This window comes from Ostrea edulis, chromosome 10 (assembly GCF_947568905.1).
Source record: "Ostrea edulis chromosome 10, xbOstEdul1.1, whole genome shotgun sequence".
NCBI lineage: Eukaryota > Metazoa > Mollusca > Bivalvia > Ostreida > Ostreidae > Ostrea > Ostrea edulis.
In genome coordinates, this window is record NC_079173.1 from 11,623,904 (window position 1) to 11,646,557 (window position 22,654).

The following is a 22,654-nucleotide window of genomic DNA, read 5'->3' on the forward strand; positions in this document are numbered from 1 at the left end:
AAGTAGTAGATGACCCCTTTTGATTTTGAGGTAACATGGTCAAAGATCAAAGGTTAATCCACTCTGGACATAGGAAGATATTGTCACCTCAATACCCAGAACCCTTTGCTTCACAGCCATCGCACCTAGTGCACTGGTCATCGTAAGGAGTAGATGAACCCTATCGATTTGGGTTCACCTGGTCAAGGGTCTAAATGGACACAGTGATATATTGTCTCCTCTATATTTTGAGAATCAGAATCCTTTGCTTGGTGCACTGGAACAGGAACTTGCCTGATACCAGTTGAAGGTAATTTGGAATAAAGAATGATCATTGAGGAAAATCTTCTATATATTTGAAAATCTGTAGACAGTCACACTACGTGCAGAGCGTTCTCACGAATTTATTCACAACGTCGTAAAGTAATCAAGTTCACTTGAAGAAAAAAGTATACATGTAATGGTACCCATTGAAGAGGTTGTATCTACAAAACTTGAATATTCGCTCATTTTTTACATTCAACTACCACTCCAGGAATATATATATATATATATATATATACATAAAATAAAATAAACACGACTGATGAAGGCTGGTAAAACGGCTGAAATATTTCGAAAAGTGTTTTAATGTTATATATATATATATATATATAAGCAAATTCTCCCTTGAGTATACATGTATATAGCGCTTATTGCTAGGTGTTATGCAGAACAGCCGTCCTTTCTGGAAATAAGAGTGTGTGTTGCTCGATTAGTAGTCCAGATAAATATCATGCAAAATAGAAAATACGTGCTTTTTCCTAAGCGAACCTAAAATAAACTATGTTTAATGTTTTACAGCGCCATGGGTGAATCGAATGAAAATCATACAATCATTTCAAATATACCACATGCACATAAAAAGGATGGCCAGATATGTATTATACGGGAACAAAATAAGCAAACAAAATGTATACCCGCCATTTAGCCTTTTCCTCAGTAGACCTCCCTCTGCGTGATTCTGACGAAGACTCACACACAAAACTGTAACATAAAACCGGAAGTAGCGTGGCTGAATATCCATTAACTCTTTTCAGTTTATTCAGTATATCACTATAATAGAGACACTGTTGCTCCACGCTTCAATGCATAGTAGCACACACCTCGTTGGATGGGTGGTTTGTTATTTTACATAAGAGGAAATAGGAGTTATGAGATCGATCACTGTACGTTCTCTTCACCTTTCATGCACATTCCAGTGGGCGGAAACTCTAACAATAATGTAGTAATCGTAAAATTGATTTTAATTGTAATTATCTTTTATCAACTGGCTTGAATTTCTCGAAAACAAATTCAAACTTGGAGAGTTTTCTCTTATTTCAGCATTCGATGAAAATGTCAGACTTTATTAGTCCTTGTTTCTTCTTGCTTCTTTCGAGAAATTCAGGTCAGGCCTGGAGATTATAAAACTTTTGTTGAGCACGTTTTCATACTCAAACTCCGTGCTCTAAATCGAACTCATACTCAAAAGTGAAGGATGTAAAACTTTTATAAAAATCATTCTCATACTCAAATGGAGTACATGCTCAAGATTTTTCGAGTATGTTTCGAAGCTTGCTTAGAGTTGTACTCAAAACAAACTTAGCTGAGTATGAGTACGGTAAAAGTTTTATAACCTCCATGCCGGGTTGCTGTCTCACCGGACCAAGATCTGACTTGCACTAGTTACATGTCACATGACACGAAGAAATAGAGTACTGTCCTCACATGTTGTTAAGAAGCTGAGGGCGGTGGACATTTCCCTCCGGTCGATGGATGGTAGATTCGTTGGGCATTTCTCTTCTGTGTGAAAGGTGAAGATAATGAACAGTGATCAATCTCATAACTCCTATAAGCAATACAAAATAGATAGTTGGGCAAACACGGACCCCTGGACACACCAGAGGTGGGATCAGGTGCCTAGGAGGAGTAAGCACCCCCTGTCGACCGGTCACACCCGCCGTGAGCCCTATATCCTGATCAGGTAAACAGAGTTATCCGTAGTCAAAACCATTGTGCTAAGAATATATATGATAAAGGGATGCTGTTGGATGGACACATCGATGGCGACAGTCCCTCTCATTTAACAGGAATATCAATTTTACATGTCACACATCAACGAAATAGGCCGATATACTTACAAATTACCAATTTTTTGTATGCATTTACAGACTCCTACTCCTCCTGGACACCTGATCCCACCTTTTAGGTTTTGTATTTGTCGAAATGCGCATCTGGTGCATCAAAATTGGTACCGTACAAGTTTTACATTAAAGTAATTTGGCTCATGAAAAAATGTGGAAAAATCATGTGAATCTTGCAGTGCTGTTTTAAAATTTCAAAATAAACTTGCGCATCGAAGAAAATTTATTTTTTACTATTGATCAATCTTTGAGATAGGCATATGTAGTAAAAGGGTTAATTGCATGTATGTTTTCCGATGTGCTGTGTTTGCAGAAAGCAGAGTGTCAAGATATTAAATAACTGGCAAACGAGAAAATGTCTTGTGCTATCACATCAGTCGGTCTCCTTGTCGCGTCATTGCCGCCTATTTGTAAAAAAAAAAAAAAAAACAACCCAAAAACATAGGCTAGGCGGAACAGGGGAAACTGCTTAAATGGGGCGAGTTCGCCAACATTTGTATTGTCAATCCTCCCTGAGCACGGGAGTACACTGTCGTTTCGTTCTGATCTAAACACAGGTTATCATACATTGGATTCACCGAAATAAACTGTTTTAAACGACGTATATAAGAATGTCCAATTACGCCCACCACTAATGGATCCGCCATGGTTTTTTTATGCTGGACTAATTCTCTGATCAATCCGGATCGAACCGGTCCGCCGATTAACCTGCACTGTGCCGATGGGAAATCCCCCTAAGAAAATTTTTACATAAAGCGTCACTTACGATTCTATTTGCACATAGAAAGTTCGTCCAAATACCCCGCCTAAATCGTTACGATAATCGTCTATTCCATTGGAAGACATATGAAACGGGAGCCAATAAAAATTTTCCTCTATAAGCACATAAAAAATAATGCTTCCTTTCACTTGGACAGCTACAAAGACATGATCACGTGACACTTAATCATTATTTCATTGGCTGCTGATGAGGGTGGATAAAAATATATCTCTGAATCAGCTAAAATGATTGGTTATGATTACTGATGACATAACGGGTAAAATAGATACATGTACTTCACTTGTGATCAAGAAACTAAAATAATAATAATAAAGCCTTTATTTATCCAGGATTACATATTTAGCGATAACGCTAGTTTTCAATATGGTCCTGCATATAACATACATACAGACAGATATTAGTAAAATAAACACAGATTAAAAGAAGTAGAATACATATAAACTTAAGAAATAATTATGAATGTAAGATAAATAGAAACAAAATGAAGCTTAAAAAGTATGGTGATAATCTCTAAGATAATTTCTCTTAAAACAAGATGATATTACATAACACAGACTACATAACAAGATGCATGAATGTACAGCATATAGTCATGGCTAGACAAATTAGCCAAGTGTTAAAAATTATCACATAAAACATGTTATTCGAAAAATAATATTTCATTCTTCTCCAGTAAGGTACTATGCTTGCTAGATTTTTATGGAGAAACAATGAACTTTTACACAAATTCTTTAATAAAACCCCTATTTATTCCTATAAATCTGTTGTAGCAATCCCTATATTTGCCCCATATACTGCAACAAAAATTCCTATAATCCTATATTTTTAGACAAAAAGTGGCTTGACACCCTGAGAAAGGAAAATGCTACAGAAATGTAGACTTTGTCGTCAAACGTTGTAAAAAAAAAAAAATCGGAGAAAGGAATCACCTTTTATAAAAATCACTGACAGTCTTTTCAATTTAAATGAATGAATTCTAGTATCAGAAATATATACACTTATCATGGAAATATAATAAAATATACTTAAAAACCAGGGAGTCATTTGGAGTGGGGGGGGCATGAGGATGGTTCACACCATAGAAGGTCCTTTAACGTTTGGTGTGTTTTTTTAAATCCTTGGATTATAATTAGTTTGTCAACATCAAGAATATATTTAAATCTTAACTTTGGCGAGACGCATGCAGTTATGCAACATAGAGAGAGAGAGAGAGAGAGAGAGAGAGAGAGAGAGAGAGAGAGCAAACATTCTGATATAAGTACATGTTATTGTATAGGAGTCCATCAATGTTTTTATTTTGCTAGGGAAATGGCTACGTGCGCCACTGTAAAATGATCACAGTATCACAAGTACTATAGAGACATTTAATTTATATTGTTCACACTAGGAAGGAGTGGTGCGAACAACCACGCCTCCCATTCCGCGGTTAGTACATGCATTATACTCTATCCACAGCCACATTGGATGTACTGCCGATCCTTATATACATTTCATATACACCGTGTACAAACGACAAGGGAGCAACGTTTTGTTTTTGAGGTAAATATTTTTTTGGAATCTTGAATAGATGTTTTCAGACAGGAAATGTTGCCTTAAAGCGCTTCTATCCTATGCCTTTTGGGGGTTTGTTGTTCTGGATCATGTTTAACAAAATATAGTTCTCGCCATCCATGGTTTCAGGTCTTGGTTAGAAAGTTTACACAATGGCAATGTCTTTATTCTCTTAAACTGAATAACAGTGTTGAGAAATAAACAAAGTGAACGTAATATAGATATACATGCAAGTCGCGGGTAAAGGTACATTTTGAAAGAGAGAGAGAGAGAAACTAGAATACAATGTTGTCAGCGGGTGGATTGATTAATCTGGACATATACTCTCTCAGAAATGATTTTGATAAATTACTTAAAATTATTAATTTACATCTGTTTTGTGGATAAGAAGTTGTTCAAATTTAAAGATATTCGGGTTTTTATAGTAATAGCTTGCTATGAGCAATGCCCTTGATTGTTTTATAAAATTATCATTACAATTGAACAGATAATGAAATCCATCTCCTATCTCTTTCATATTGCATAGCTGACATAGTCTATTTTCTCTGGGTTGACCACACCATCTACCTGTGTCTATAGGTAGTTTAGTATTACATGTTCTAAATTTACAAAGTGTTTTCAATAGTTTTGTTGGTAGAAGTAGTAAATAGTTTTCAAAACTTAATGAGTTTTTGTATATTCTATAATTAAGGCCTTTAGAAGAATTATACATTTCACTATGCCAGGATTGCTTGAATTGGTCATACAATGCATGACACATTTTTTTCTTAAGCCAGAGAACACATATTTCTCATATATTCATAATTATATTACTCTGATCAATATTAACCAAAGATGATACACGTATAAACTATAGCGGTTAATAAATCTGAGCGCATAGGCAACCAAAGATTCAGTTACCCGCGAACTGAATTTCAACCCATACTTTATTTCAATATCAATTAGAAACTTTGTTGTTGAATTAACAAAAAAAGCAACTTCATGTTTGAGTTTATTAAACGTTCCATACGGCGATTCTCTGCCAAAATTCTTCTGGTTTTCACTTTCATGAAGATCGATATTTTTGGAGATCGCCTCATTCTGATCGAGTAAGGTTATGGACTACATGTAGGTATAATTGGGTTGACATGCGTATACAATTTTACGGACATTATTAACAGATCTCGGTCAATGAAGAACAAGAACTGGATCTTAACTCGCTCTCTGCATGCATTTACTCAATATTGCAAGTGCATGCATTTTTCGTGCTCCTCCGTGCCAAGTTAATTTTCTAACTCGTTAGATCTGAACCTTTACGACCACTCTTAGTCTGCTATATTGTTACGAAATGATGCATCTATTTTCTGACAAACATTATGATGAAAGAGACACCCATACTGCCCGTTGTGATTGATTCAAATGATGAATAGCTATTTGTACAACACTAGGTTAAAGTTGTGCATTGTAGGAATCTGACCTGACTCTTTTTTTTTTTTTCCCGGAATTTAACGTAAGATTTTGATTTTTAAACAGATTTTATGAAATAAAATGCATATTCAATTTTGTACCAAACTACATCATAATCATTATAAACGTATACATTTTCCCATGATTGTATTGATAAGTTAATCAGCGATGACGGGGATTATTACTCGGCAAACTACATGTAGGCCCCTATTTGAAAAAAAAAAAAAATTAAAAGAACTATAGGTTTCCGGATATTCTAACTTCGCCCTTTGGTTGATTTGATTTTATATTCTTTAACGTCCCTCTCGAAAATTGTTCACTCATGGAGACCTTGATTCAAAACTATATGTTAAATAATGGAAGTGTTTGCATGAAATGTGCTGTTGTGTATGCGTAACAATATATAAAGAACACCTAATTATGATTCTTGTAATGAAACATGGATTTATTTTGTACAATTTTACAAACACGGCCTTTTTTCATCTAACCTAACGTCACCATTTTTGTAAGTTATTTTGGCTTTCAGTAATTCGCGTATTCTACGACCAAATTGAGATGATGATGATGATGATACAACATGATTTCTACTTATTTTTGAGAGCGAGAAAACATCCTGCTTTTAAATAAATCAGTAACGAGTTTTCCGACAATTTTCAAGAATGTGTCTAATAAATTATCCAACTGTGCGATGTCATGTTCCATAATAGAAATCGGTTTGGACAAACTTCAATTTTATTTCTTACCATTTTTACATGTAAATGATACTGAATTTCCGGCAAAGGTCAGAAATGGATGCCTTTGTGTGTAGTCCTTATTCATTGATCTTTGTTTATAAAAAATCCCAGAAAATAATATATCAAATTTGAACAGAAACCCTTTAAATTTTGTCAAACACTCAACTTGAATTCCATGGAGAATGATAGAGACTATTTATCAGCAATCGTCAGAAAGATTCTGCATCCATGAAAATATGCTTAAAGATGTTAAATTCATGGGTCATTTACCGTTCAATTGTTTCAGGGACTGCAAAAATGTAATCACTTTTACGCCAAGAACGGCTGATGATCGGGCATTAGAAGTGAAATTAATTTCCCTCCTAACCATACCGAGATAGATCCCGTCAGAAATTTTATGACTATTTTTAGAATCTCCTTGAGTTGCTGTCCACATATTTAGAGATTCATTTTTAAGATGATAAGAGCCACACGTAATTAGAAACCGACAACCTCATCGCACGCGTTATTTCCTTGAAAATAGTTTCTAAACGATTGTAATACAGAGTTATTTTCGCCCCGTGTTATTTTCGCCTTGCTACACTTGCTGACGGTTCTGCCCCCTTTTAAATTCGCCCACACACCGTTGTGTTAGTTTTCTTGATATATAATGGAAAAAACAGTTTCGCCCAGTCTTAAATTCGCCCACTGACAACAAGGGCGAAAGGGACGAAAATAAACATAGGCGAATATTTCCCTTTATACAGTTTACGTATGTCTATACAATTGATTAGCAAGTAAATACATACCAGTATAAATAACACTCTGTATGCCTTTTCTACTGGTTATTCACATTAAAACTATTAAATGTTCATTGAAAAATAATATTATTATGTGGTTTTTAACAGTCACTTGTCTTTTTTTCTTTTTCCACTGAAGTGTAATCGATGTCAGGAACTTACGGGAGTTTTTATGCCCCTCTCCCTAACTATTTGAATTTAGATTTTTATCCAACATCGATCTTCTGATCTCGCCCTTAATGTATGTCCATCTTAATTTGCCTCTCGACCACAACTGTATATTGGAAGCTCACACACTGCACTGAGAACGGAAGTTGTCCGTGACCAGAAGATGTGTAATGACTTAGAACCAAGGTCATTTGGTTCAAGAAGGTTCATTAGTGTATGAAATGTAGAAATGTTTTCATGGCCAAAACTTTGTAGTGGAGGGGCACTAGCTCACCTGGCACAATTATTGCTAATGACCAGAGATATATTTAATCTATTTGGTTTTTTTTTTTTAAAGATAGCATTTGGTTAAGGTCAAGGACTCTTCAAATGCACAACTATGTCACCATGCAGGAGACAGTAAACTATTATAATGACACAATACTTCCTTTAGAATAAACATTGTTTCATGACCCCAACCAAAGGTTATTTAGTCGTTGTCGTTGGTAAAAAAAATAATACTTTTTTGTGAGTTATAGGTTGATAGTAGAGGGATCATTTTAGAGGCGCCTACACTGTACTAGGGTCGAAGATTGAATCGATCATGTTAGCTCAGTGTTAGAGAGTTCGCTTCGTAACCGGGAGAACGTGAGTTCGAGCCTCGCTTGTGCCATTACGCGGTCCTAAGATGTTAGCATAGGTAGTAATTCCTCCTTCTCCAAACGCTAGGCATTTAATCACGAGTCTTTAGGATATCTTAAAACCTGTTCCTGTGTCGCAGAAATCTCACTACTACAGTCCTTAGCGCTAAGCATAGGTCTAAAGAACTGCGAACGATAGCATTGTTTCCCCGCCTACCCTCTGATCAATTTTTAAAAGTTATCATTTCAAAATGATTTTTTTTCATGTCAATATAGATGTTTTTATGAAATTTCATAAAAGTTGATTTATCTAAGAAAACAAAGAGAGATAAGTCTATACTATGGGTTAAAATCACGTATTTCACTATAGGAATAAATAGAAATCGGAAAATATTTTGAAAACATCTCTCTCTCTCTCTCTCTCTCTCTCTCTCTCTCTCTCTCTCAAACACAAATTCCTTTTTGCTAGTTTTATATATTGTCATTTAGTAAATGTATACCAAAACTTTTGTTGTTTCACGGGGGAACATATGTTTACAGACCAAAAACACAGCGAAAATGTTCACAGTATGATCAAGTGCAAATGAGCTTAAAGTGTGAGAAATGAAGATTAACCATTTTTTTACTCAATAATATAAAGTAATTTGACAAATTGAATAGTTATCCATTGATATCAATAAGGATTTTAAAATATATGACGTTTAAAGCTCGGTTTCAAGGAACATGTTTTTCTATCCCCTAATTAAAAGGAGTTGAAATTAAGAGCAATTAATTGATTAACACTGGTTTTAAAGTTAATAAGCAATTACTAATGGATTCTACTTTGCATTAAAACATATCATTAGCGAAATTGCAAACCTTTTTAACATATACGAGTTGAAAATGTAGGCGGGAATCCAGAGTTAACGTGCATAGCTCTTTAAGGTACTTCTCTGAAAGCTGGTGTCATCTCAATATGAGTGAAAAATTCTCGACGGAAGGTAAAACAAATAAACAATCAATTGAAGATTAATGATTATATATTGTTTAATGTACCACTCGAGAATTTTTCACTCATATGGAGACGTCACCGCTGCTGGTGAAGGGCTGCAGAATTTAGGCCTATGCTCGGCGCTTATGGCCTTTGAGCAGGGAGGGATCTTTATCGTGCCACACTTGCTGTGACACGGGGCCTCGGTTTTTGCCGTCTCATCCAAAGGCCGAGCATAGGTCTATATTTTGCAGCCCTTCACCGGCAGTGGTGACGTCTCCATATTAGTGAAATATTCTCGAGCAATTTTCAATCAACCAATCGTATGTCGACATAACCTATTTGGACAATGTGCGTATGAATCTTGATAAATATAGTGCAGCCATTTCAACGGCTGGGAATTCCGACCTACAGGTATTTCATTTCTGAAAATACATGAAAGTATGAATAGCAACGTTTCATGAGGCGCCTTAATTCACATATGTGTTTGCACAGCCTATTCACATGTGTATCTACATGCCAACTTCACACATGTATCAGGGCTTGTATTGAACCAATCTGTTAATATGCTGGAAATCACGAACAATTTTGGAAAGATTCTTACTCTGGGGAAAAAAAAAGTATTGACGATGTTCTTCGAATGGTACATTATATAAATATTGATTCAATTCCCCCGCGAACGTTCAACTTAGTAGGGATGTTTCAGATAACATGCAATATTATTTAATTGCTAATTATCTAGATAAAAAACAACAACAAATTAATGATCATTTCGTTACATTTACTTTGCATCTAATTGCCACAATAATAAGCCAACACTTAAAAAAAGAAGGAAAATTTTTTTTACATATCATTGGCAAATAACCAACCCAGGAACGAGAAGTCGTATTTTGTATAGGACGGAGAAATAACGGTATGTTGTCCTGTCGCATTCTATTACAATTATAACCCTAAAAAGTACTCTGATGGGAAATCTAGCTTTTTCTCGTTCCAAATGATGAACAGCCACTTAAACACAAAATGTTCAACAACTGGGATTTTTTTTTATGGATGTTTTTACATTAAGAGACATTCATAATATAAATAAACATTTGCCCTTGAATTAACAAAGAATTCTCATAATTTAGACTGGGAAAAAAATATTATATTGCTGAACGGCCATGTATAGGATATACATGTACAAAACAAATGTCATTTCGTGACTCATTGTACTAAATAATTGTATGTTTCCGTGATCCAATACGTAGTGTATGTATTATTTATTTGCTACTGCTGTCTAAATGTTAACCGATGGTACCTACTAATGATTGTGAATACGGTATACGATGTAACATTATCCAGAGTTTGCATTTGGATGGCGATTCTCATGGGGGTACTCCAGATTCCATCCACGACATATAATGTATATTGTGTAACTCGATGCTTCACCTTTTGGTATGCTCATTAATGGCAAAGATAGCCATGAAAATGATCCAACCTAGGAAGTTAAATTATTAATAGTTGTTCGGGAAAAAATCATATAACTATAGGTTTTATTATATACCCATGAATGTATTGTTCTTTGATACTGTGGATTTCGCAGCGTGTGATCCGGTTTTCCGGATCACCACACTGTGGTTTTCTGATTCCGTATCAGTATCCTCTGAAACTGATGCCGTCACAATGCATCAACGCAACGTTTCTTGTGGAAAATATTGACCGCGTCACAAACAAAACTGCGTACACGCTTCGCGTCTCGTGTGATCTGATGATCCGCGCCTGTCAACTCGACGTGATCCGACTCTTCGGATCAAGTTACTGTAGTAATAATATATATGTATCGTAATTAATAAAACACCAACAAATGGAAATCGTACTTACACTGGGTAAATAAAACGTACGGATCAGGTAATAAAATTACTTACACTGGGTAAATAAAACGTACAAATCAGTTAATAAAATTACTTACACTAGGTATAAATAAAACGTACAGATCAGGTAATAAAACTACTTACACTAGGTATAAATAAAACGTACAGATCAGTTAATAAAACTACTTACACTGGGTAAATAAAACGTACGGATCAGGTAATAAAACTACTTACACTGGCTAAATAAAACGTACGGATCAGAGAATAAAACTACTTACACTGGGTATAAATAAAACGTACGGATCAGGTAATAAAACTACTTACACTGAGTATAAATAAAACGTATGGATCAGGTAATAAAACTACTTACACTGAGTATAAATAAAACGTACCGATCAGGCAATAAAACTACTTACACTGAGTAAATAAAACGTACGGATTAGGTAATAAAACTACTTACACTGAGTAAATAAAACGTATGGATCAGGTAATAAAACTACTTACACTGAGTAAATAAAACGTACGGATTAGGTAATAAAACTACTTATACTGAGTATAAATAAAACGTATGGATCATTTAATAAAACTACTTACACTGGGTATAAATAAAACGTACGGATCAGGTAATAAATCCACATGTACTTACACTGGGTAAATAAAACGGACGGATCAGGTAAATTAAATGGAGTATCATTTTTTCGTCTGTTGTGTTGGTAATACACAACGCCGTGTAAACAAAGTTCATTACGCGCAATGTGAACAGTTTTCTATATACTGCTGCATGTGTTCCTCAAAATGGAGTTTAAAAAAGAGTAAGCATTAATATCTACATTAAATTCAAATGTGATTCCTTTTTTCAAAATGTGTCCTTGAAATATCTTAGGACCACAGCAGACTTTAAAGTTTTTCAATATTATGTTGGAATGTAAATACAGAATATAGTGTTTATCATGAAACATAAATACTTTTGAATGAAATTTTAACTTACGTGTATAATAGTTTTCTCATCAAAGTTCAATTCGCAGATATTGTATATGATAATGATAATAAACAAAACCAAAACCAAATATTCTACTGTTACATTTTAGTACAGACTTAGGCTGTATTTAAGTAAGCAGTTATATAATTTTTCAAGGTCGAAAATGGATCGTTTGTTGTATAATACATTTTCACTTGATGGCACCTGCAATTGATTTTAAATGGAACGATTTTTGTCCGTTTAATATGAAGATTACGTAACACTTGATTTGCCATACAGTAGCACTATGTGTTGGTTGTTCTTGACACACTGATTTTGACTACGGGTTACTCTGATCAAGATATAGAGCCCAAGGCGACAGGGGATGCTTACTCCTCCTAGGCACCTGATCCCACCTTTGGTATATCCAGGGGTCCGTGTTTGCCCAACTCTCAATTTTGTGTTCCCTATAGGAATTATAAAATTTATCACTGTTCGTTATCTTCACCTTTTCATGTTCTGGAAACGAAATATCTTCATTTTAGTATAAATACACTGTAAATTTGAAGTACTGAATAAGATATGGGGATTATTGACTGGTTTTGAATTGAACAGCGTATTTGTGACCATTTACAATTCTCGTGTGGAAATTCAGCTTGGCAATGAACCAGCAATGCTATTGTGTACCTATATTGAGTTAGTACATGTAATTTGTTAATGATATACACGTATATTTCTTTCAATAATTGTAAATAAATTGTGTAAAATCTCTTTGTATTGACTTCGTAGTTAATGCCTGCTAAGCTTATGTAGGGTTTATATAACACATATTTTAAAGTATTCATCGAGTATCAGAGCTTACGAAACCGAATTATGTCACGGCTGAAATCGGAATACGGCGATGTAGTGCAATATCCGGGTCTGTCGTAGAGAGCGGATATTGTTTACTATACAACACTGCTACATCTTTTCATGTGAATGAGTGTTTTTTGTGTGGCAACCCTTCTACACTGTCATTGTTTGTAAGGTTATACAAGGAACATTTCTGCGGATTTATTGCGAGTTTTGTAGGATTTACATCGTTAACATGACCTGGTAAGTCAACGCTAATAATTTATCTATAATAACTACAAGACAACTATATATCAAAATAAGAAGATAATACTGGAGCTAAATGTAAAACAGAATTTCTAGCCATATCTCGGTACATGTAGACATTGAATTCCTTTTCTGTGTTTCGTGCAGAGTAAATATTTTATTGGTTTTGACGTTTGGGAAATTTCCTTAACCAACATTCATTTCCTAGAAAATTAGTAGGTTAAACGTGTTACGAGTAGTAAGGTATGCATTTCTTCGTTGTTATCACCTTTGGTTTTTTTCTTCCTTCAGATTCTTGTGGTTCGATAAAGCCTTTGATTGTTATATAATGGCTATCGTAAATTGAGTGAAAATCTTGTACCACATCGTTTTTAAGTTTGATTTCTTGGTCTCAAATCTGATACTTTTTTTTGGCACAAGACGAAGTTTTACGGACTGCCATGTGACACGTCTGTGAAATTCATGAGAAATAACATTTTATTGTGGTATAAAATTTATCAGCAGACATATGACTTATGTGCCAAAATCACCGTGTGCTGTTAAGAAACACCTTCGTTTCATATTAACGCAGTAAAACAATATCAAGTTTGTTTTTATTGTGCAGAAATGTTTGCCATATTACTTTCGCAGCAGAGCATCTCCTAATTGACGATCGTCTCTAATACGTGTGTTCATTTGGGCTTTCAAGATATTGAGCATCTAATATTTGAACATAGCATCGAATAAAAAGTGCGTTTATTCCTGAAGTCCGTGGTTTGATTTGTGTTTTAAAGGCTTTAACATAAGAACCCGGAATCTTGTATACATCGGAATAAATGCTTAATGGTTAAACTTGTTTCTACCATTTGTACATGCTGTTGCAATCGGCTTTGGGCGGTGGTTTGATGTTTATTTTCAACTTGTAATCACAGCTCATCCAAGTAGTTGATTTTCTCAGCAGACGCTGCGCTCATCTACTCCGTAATATCAGTCATTTCTCCTATTATAGTTACAAATTATTGGTGATATTAGCCTTCAAAATGTAAATTACGGGAAGATTTTTTTTTTGTAAGCATGCCGCATAATTCCATGTGTTCTTGTGCTGCACTTTGTTTGAACCGTAAAACGGATCGTGGTATTCTAATTAAGTCTGTCTACGTCTCTCAGTAAATATATGATATTATGTTTTCTAATTTATATGTTCTCCCTATTTAATTACTAATTGTTAGTTACAATGCTGAGTAATTTTTTATCATTACGAAATCTTAACATTTTTATATATAAGCTTGTGTAATCACTAAGATTGCACCTGGGAAAATTTCCTCTGTAATAAATTCTCTTTTACGATTCCATAACGCCTATATAACCCCTTTATAATTTCCCAGATTTGCCATAAACCATTCGTTTGACTTAATTCCTCGCTTATAGTCTTCAATCGTTACTGGTCTTCAGATCTCCATAAAAAAGCGGCACACTGACTAGTAACACATTGTCAAAATGGATGCTAGCAATCATAGGAGTAAAGATTTTATAATACGACCAGCTGCCGTCAAGAGCCATGTTTATCTCATATTTTTTCTCCATAATCTTTCACTTGATTTATTTTAACGTTAGCTTCATCTAAAGCGCATTTATTTAACTTCGTTCAGTGAAGAGCGTTTCCGGAGGTACATTTTCTCTATTTCTTACAAGCTACAGACCGTTGACCGCTCAAAAACAAGTAAACATGCTGTGAGTTTCTTTGAAAATGTTTCATTTCTTTATTAATTATTTGAAAGATTTACCTTCAGAGGTCGTTAGGTCGACGGTTTGTGCGTTTTATCAATGCATTGTCTGTAAGAAATTGTATTTGAATTCTCGATAGAAACACCCATCTTTCTGCTCGAGCGCAAAAGCTTGTCTATTACTGAATTTGATCACAGGGAATAAATGTCGTAAATGTGTATTAATTATCATAACGGATTATTTCTATATAGCCGTCGATTATACCAATATGACCTGTTTTATACCCCCAATAACACAAGCAGCTTATAGGCATTTATTTCTTGTGTTGCGTGTACACCACACGCAGATATCTGAGATCATTATTTTAGAATATTGAATGAATAAGCAAAAAAACGTGCTTATCTCCTTGCATGAAATGAGACGACTCGCTCTCAATACTATTGCGTAAATCATACATGTACATATTTATAAAAACAATAACTGTGTTATAATCCCTGATTCAAACATTTTTTAATGCATCAAATTACAACTACAGTAAAGTGAAAACAATTTCGTATGACATAGGAATTCTACCCGTTATTAATTTCAGCTGCAAACGAATTATGTACATGTATTCTTTACAAAAGTGTGTGATTTTGTTTTGTTCGTCATATTTTATCTATGTGGTAAAATGTCATTCTGCCCTTCCTTATAAAACATGTAAGGTAACCCTTGCCGTATCAAGCATGATGTATTTCTACGTTATTACGGGGAAAAAAGTATTGGAAATCTGTTTAGCAGGGGGAGTGTCCTTGATTTGATTGACATGTAGAAGAACTTTGCGCTAAAGTATTTATCATGAATATTTTGTTTTTAATTTCAGTTATTGGGAATACAGATACCGTTCCTTTTGGTCTGTTAGCAGTGACAAATAAGGCAGGATGTTGCATTGATGTCAACAAATGAAAATTCACGTATTTGCTTCATATTTATTTTCTACGATTTCTGAAGTGTTTCTTCCTTTAAACAACAGATACCAATTCTATTGGCATTCGGAATCCCCCTGACATCTAGCGTGTGAACAATGTGTATCTTCTCTGATGCGTTATGGTGGCTCGGACTGAGTTTGTGTCGCACCTCTATAAATCGACATCAATAGCGAAGAGACAGTCAACGTGACAGTTAATCATTGGAAGTCAGGCGGTTAAAAGGAAGGAACTCTTGATTGTGTGACTTGTTTTAGAAAGAGCAGGATATCATCTTTACTTGTAGGAATAAGAAATATTCTTTCTTTTTTTAAAGATGTTGTTTACAAAATGAATGCAATAATTCCGAGGAAAATTCAGAAAGTGATGAGTTGGGACAGTGAGGAAAATGTATGCAAGAATACGAATACCGGATCCATGCATAAATAGTATAAGATTGCAATAATCTTTTGGATTGAAACAAGTTAGATAGATCACGAGTTTTCATTCTTGCTGGGATACGATTCATTTTGGCACCATCGTCCTATCGTTGACACTTTGTGATGTCCCGAGAAGAAAACTAGACACGTTGTCAGGTTAAGCCGATGATTTCAATCGAGGGGGCAATATCACTGTACGGATATGAAGTTTTGACAAACATTGGACGTCCAATTGTAACCATTGTTTGATCACGGTCTGTCTTCGCAGTCATACAGACAAGGGACTTTTTAAAAAATCTCATGTTTGCTCATTATTCTGTGCTGCGCCACTGAGTGTGTTTTTGGGTGATAAGAAATTCATTTAACCTGTATCAACAATTTAGTCAATCTTTCATATTGATTGTGGGGAAAGGCTGCTGTGAAGCTGGTCTCTTTCATACGAACAATTAAAGGTTGACGCATTTGAATCTCCAGGGACAGTGTGAAACCCAAGTGGATTTGAATTTGTATTCACAGCACAGGAAGACGGTGAAAGTCGAAACAGAAAGGACAAATTACCGACATTTGTCAGACATTTTCGGATGTTGAGTGCAAACAATTAAATTACCGCAAGATAACAAGAAGTAAAAGATCACATTTAGAGACATCCAAAATCTCGTTGATTCTCCCACATGAATATAATGGAACAATTTTTCAGCGACTGATTTCATTCAAAAGAATGGTATCCTTAAGTTCCCTAGGATACATAGTACGCATCATGACACCTAGATGAATGATTAATTTATGATTAGTGTTATGGAATTTAATGATCCACGATCGGATTTCGGAATTATTTGTGCCTCGACGGATTAAAATTTCACCAGATTACATCTGTAGGTTGGGTATAATTGATAAATTTATTGGAAAACACAAAACTGAAACGATATTTATCTGTGTGTGGTAAGGAAAGCATTTTGTTTGTTGCCAACTTTCATTTTCCCCTTCAATTACTTCCCAGGGATAGAATGGCGACAAGCGTTTCAGCAACTTTCTCTGTATTTAGAGGTAATAATGGAACGACAGAGTCCGCCACCTTCCTCAGCGGGCCCCAGGTAAAGAGTTTAGACTTCGTTATCCCCACAACTATATTCTTGGGACTTATGGTGTTAGCGACAATCATAGGCAATGTGTTCGTCATTGCGGCCATACTTTTGGAGAAAAACTTACAAAATGTTGCCAACTACTTAATATTATCGTTAGCGGTTGCAGATTTGATGGTGGCAACATTAGTGATGCCGATAAGCATACTGAACGAGGTCACCAAGGCCTGGTTTCTGCAGAATGAGGTGTGTGATATGTGGATTACCTTTGATATGCTGTGTTGCACGGCTTCTATATTACATCTGGTAGCGATCTCCGTGGACCGCTACTGGGCGGTAACAAACATAGACTATGTCCGTAATAGAAGTGCCAAAACCATTCTAATTATGATTGCAATCGCATGGCTTGTTGGACTATGTATCGCCATGCCCCGTCTTTTGGGATGGCGGAATCCTGAGAATGTGCCCAGTCGGTCAGGAATGTGTATGATCAACCAAGACATTTTGTATACCTTTTTTTCAACAGGGGGTGCCTTTTACGTACCGACAATAATCATGCTGATTATATACGCAAAGATATATCAAGTGGCGCGATCTCGAATTCGGAAGAAGAATTTCATGAAGAAACAGAGTAGAAAAAAGAAATACATGATTTCCACGCCGTGTACGACGAATGGTGTGACGGGGTCGTCTCCGAACGGAACGACGGAAACCTCCATTATGTTGGACGAAACCTCGTGTGTGAATGGAATAAATGGAGTTAATGATAAAAATGACAATTCCAAACTGACCCCAAACGCGTCAGCTGAGGAGGTGAAATTGGCATTGCTCCCAAACGCTTGTGTGAATGCTGCTAAGGCAAAAAAGCAAAAGGAGAAACTGGAAATGAAGAGAGAGCGCAAGGCCGCCCGGACATTGGGTATAATCACTGGCGCTTACATCGTGTGTTGGCTTCCATTTTTTATCATTGCACTTCTCAGTCCATTTGTAGAGGAAATCCCGAACATAGTAAACAGCATTGTTCTGTGGTTGGGGTACTGCAATAGTCTTTTGAATCCAGTCATATATACAATTTTTAATCCGGAATTTCGTAACGCCTTCCAAAAGATTTTGTTTGGGAAATATTCAAGAAGAAGGTGAAATGAATTTGTTTTTGTGTGTGTGTGTTAAGGTTCTATTAGATTCGATATTTCAATGCTTATAAATATTCGTTTCTCATCTTACTGAACTTTCCAACAATCATAATGCTTCATGTATAAAACATATTATTTTAATCTTAAAAGTCATTATATCAAGGATTTACCCCCTCTAACAACCGCAGAATATATTTTGATATGTGTATGTTTTGGACATATAAAGAAGATACACATGTATTGATAAATGGCACATTTTTCCACAATCATATAATGTTAATAGACTTGCTAACTAAAACAAAAGCCATTTTGTTTACTGGTTGAGGATACGCATATATGAATACTATATTTACAATAAATCCATGCAACATGTTTAAGTATATCATGGAGCTGAAGTTAATTTTGGAGGCTTCGTTCTGTCGTTTGATTTAATGAAGCGGTAAAGAATCTGTTTTCCATGTTTCAATTACAGAGAGCTATTTTTATACACATTGAATGTTGTTTGTTGTTTAAACTCATACTACATGTTTCATGCAGCTGTTGTTTTTTTTTTCTCTCACAAATTTGTATTCAGTTATGTTGGTATTGTCAAATATTTTTATCTCATTTGAGCTGGGACTCTATCATAAGCCTTTTCTAATCCACGTTTGTCTGTGTTTTTAAGTGTCTGTTACTGAAAATATTTTCATTTTTGGGGGGTCATGGGGTTATCGTTAGATATCACTTAAAACCAACATTAAGATAAAAGTACATGAAAATTGTGTTTCAGGCTAATTCAATCGGTAGACAAAATGAAAGTTTAGACGGATCCATTTCATGTGAAACCATTGAAATATAACAAGTGTTTCACACCGATTTTTATTAATTTGACATCGTGGTAAGTAGAGACTGTGTGAAATGGGGTTATAACATTTCTTCAATGCATGCACGGATTTGATAATGACCGTGCATGTCTTTTTTAAATTGGTAATCACACATTGTACGAGTCGGCGTTCCTAGTTCAGGTAAAGGGTCATTGTCTCTTATAATAATAGAAAAATGGTATATTACGAAAAACATTTTACCGACCAGATATATTAGTAATAGCTTACAGAACCAACTTTAGGCCTCCATAAAGTCAAACAACTTTATGTAGTGACACTTTTTTTAATTGTTAGTAATATTTCGCCGGAATGGAGATCGTCTACGTTTTCGTAAAAAAGCAAGGTTCATTGCCTCTTTAAAGCAAGTTATCAATTACAATATGATGTAATATACTAAAGCATTAAATGTTAATAGTTCTGAGGTCTATTGTCCTGATAATACACTACGAGCTGTGTAGATAAATTTGATAAACTTGGTGCGTTATGAAAACTTGTCTACACAGGGTTGTGGGTATACAGCACTTTAGATACCAAAATAAAAGCATTTGTCATTGTACTATTCCATTTGTTACAACTATCGGTACACTTATTTCAGTGAATGAGTTGGAGCAGCCATGGGTTATTTCAAATAAACCACATATTTATATTTTTTCATTGCAAAATAATATCGAAATGTAAATATTAATGCATGTATATAAGGGGATTGTTTCATTAACGGTATATTTCATGCAGACACAAATGATTTCAAAACTATTATCATAATTTCAATGCTGTATTCAAATGACTATCACTGAAAGCAAGATTTCTTAAGAGTTTCAAAACGCAGTTAAGTTTCTTTGAAATCCCATCGAAAATGGTTCATGTGGAGTAATACTTTTACGAATGTGAAATTGGACAATATTTAACATAATACAACTCCGGAAATCATTTTGACTATTATAAGTTTCTTTTATATCAAAACTTTTGTGTAATATTACGACAATTACATTAAGAAAACCTGTGAGCCCAGACTGCATGTGAAAAAGAAGAAAACGATTACCTGAAAGTGGATTCACAAGTAGACAGTTTGATTTGTTAGAACTAAATTGTAAAACTTTTGTGTTTGTTCTGGTGTATATTGCATCATATTGTGGGTGGGTTTTTTTTTTAAAGTTAACTTACGTGTAGGAAACATTAAGCAGGGGTGTGCATATCATGGTTACAGCAATACTCGAGCTCGGTGTGTTCAAGTATTTTTCTTCTGAAAAAAAAACCACCCCAATATCAAATATACTATTTCTTAATTATTAAGGTGGTTTAATCAATGAAAGTGTGCGAGAAATACCGTGAGACGGCAGCTCTTCGTCTAAACTAAACTAAATCCATTCCGCCCTAGTGAATCCTAATTGCACCTCTTCTTTTCCAAATAGCACCATTTGTTTGCCGACTTCAGAGCTACTGTACCTTTGGTAAAACTTTCATAATCATTCGCAAGATATTTGTTTGTGAGAAATCCTGCTAATAATGAAATTAACAAAGAATACAAGAGAATGAACCTCCTTAATGCCTGGAGCTGATATCGTAAAACATTTCCTTCCTTCCAATTGATAATCAATTACAATTAATCTTTTGTAAATTATAATTTTTACGGTACCCTGATAATGGAGAAGTGATAACAAAATTCACTGAAATAGCATTTAGTACCCACTTAAATGAAAACGCAAATCCCACCATTGGTTTGTTTCATAAAATGCAAGGGAACGAGTTGACGAAGTAAACATAGTTGCTCTTGGCGATCATTTCATTAATCAAAAACTTGAACATTCTGAACTCTTGAGAACGATAAGTAAGAAAAAATATTCACGTGTTCCTGTTCTCTTTCCCCAATCATTATATATATATATATATATATATATATATATATATAAAAGCACGAAAACCCAACAACACCCTACTTTCTTAAAGTGTAGGATCTGAGAAGATACAAGGCGTCGAATAACCAACAGTGTCGTGGCCTTTTCAGTGCTTACACACACACAGACACACACACACACACACACACACATATATATATATATATATATATATATATATATCACTAAAATCCAACAACACTCAGCATCCAAAGTGTCGGATTTAATAGGAGATACATATAAATATGGAGAAATGATAACAAAATTCACTGAATAGCCTTTAGTACCCACTTGATGAAAACATTGGTTTGTTTCATAAAATGCAAGGGAAAGAGTTAAAGAAGGAAGCATATATGTTGATATATATATATATATATATATATATATATATATATATATATATATATATACAATGTATACGTTTTATTTGAAGATTGCGGAGAGCGTTGTACTATTGTGAAACTTGCTCTTAAAACTCTGTGTCATCAGCTAATCAGCCTTTTAAAATTTCGTATATAATCGTTTTAATGAAGCATTGCTGGGGGTAGATCATATTTCTGTTAAAAATGCAACGGGTACTTAATGATTTTCTGTCTTGTGTGTTTTACGGAATTTAATACAGGTAGAACAAAAACCTCTATAACATCCTATTTTAGATAATTTTGTGAAATGGATTTCACAACAGAGACACGATATTGCTCTACTACATCATCGACCTGTAGGGAGGTGTGGGTTACAGTCCCTTCGTCTCATCAGTTCTGTTCACTTAGGAGTCGATTTATTATTCCAATGAGTTTCATTGTACATATCTAATACATTCCGTGAATACGTTTAGCGTGTCTATTGTTTCTTTGATGTAAACTTCGGAGTATTATCCCGTCAAAGGCTTAATTAAAGGGCGTTATTACGCGATATTTTAACTAGCATCTACATTTGTCTTTTCATCGAATTTTGTGATATATCATTCAGTATCGCATAGACGTTTATAATAAAATCACGTGATCCTTCTTCAGATTTGTAATGTGCAGTTCGAGTACTCTGTTGATAAATACTGTTACATGTATCTGAAAAGCATCTCGAGCTGCGTAGCAGTCTATATATATACATATTTATGCCTTTTCATGTTATTCTGTTTGAAATCAAAGAAGAACTAAAGGAATTTCCATTTGAGGGGTATTATGATAATTTTGTCCCTATTGTTTTACGTATTACATATACCTGTATATTGTTTCATATTTTTTGTTTTGTTTTGTTTTATTTATTTTTGTTGATGTTTTTTTTTTCTCTCAGATACAGTGTACATATTGATCTTTATGCATTGTTAGTCGTATGTGTCGAAAGTCGATCTCGGTGAAGATCAAGCTTTCGCTAATAAAATTTATTGCAATACTCATCATTTTTTTATTTTCACAGTACGGAGAATGGCTTATCACACACGGTTTCAATACGCCAACAGTGTCTCCCCACATGGGGCTTTAAGACGCAAAGCAAAGGATCCGT

At 34.8% G+C, this 22,654-nt stretch overlaps 1 protein-coding gene across 4 annotated transcripts in view; it reads left to right on the plus strand.

Moving 5' to 3' along the window:
* LOC125666812 (5-hydroxytryptamine receptor-like) overlaps positions 1-22,547 on the plus strand; it is an 86,459-nt gene extending 63,912 nt beyond the window's left edge. For 3 of the 4 annotated variants that reach the window (XM_056151924.1, XM_056151923.1, XM_048900106.2), the window contains one exon: positions 15,666-22,547. In XM_056151924.1, the coding sequence (XP_056007899.1) occupies positions 17,192-18,406 (1,215 nt within the window). In that variant the 5' untranslated portion in view covers positions 15,666-17,191 and the 3' untranslated portion in view covers positions 18,407-22,547. Of the gene's footprint in view, positions 1-13,034; positions 13,097-15,665 lie in introns of those variants that run through there. The other variant, XM_056151926.1, reaches the window with a different exon arrangement.
* The last annotated feature ends 107 nt before the right edge of the window (positions 22,548-22,654 follow it).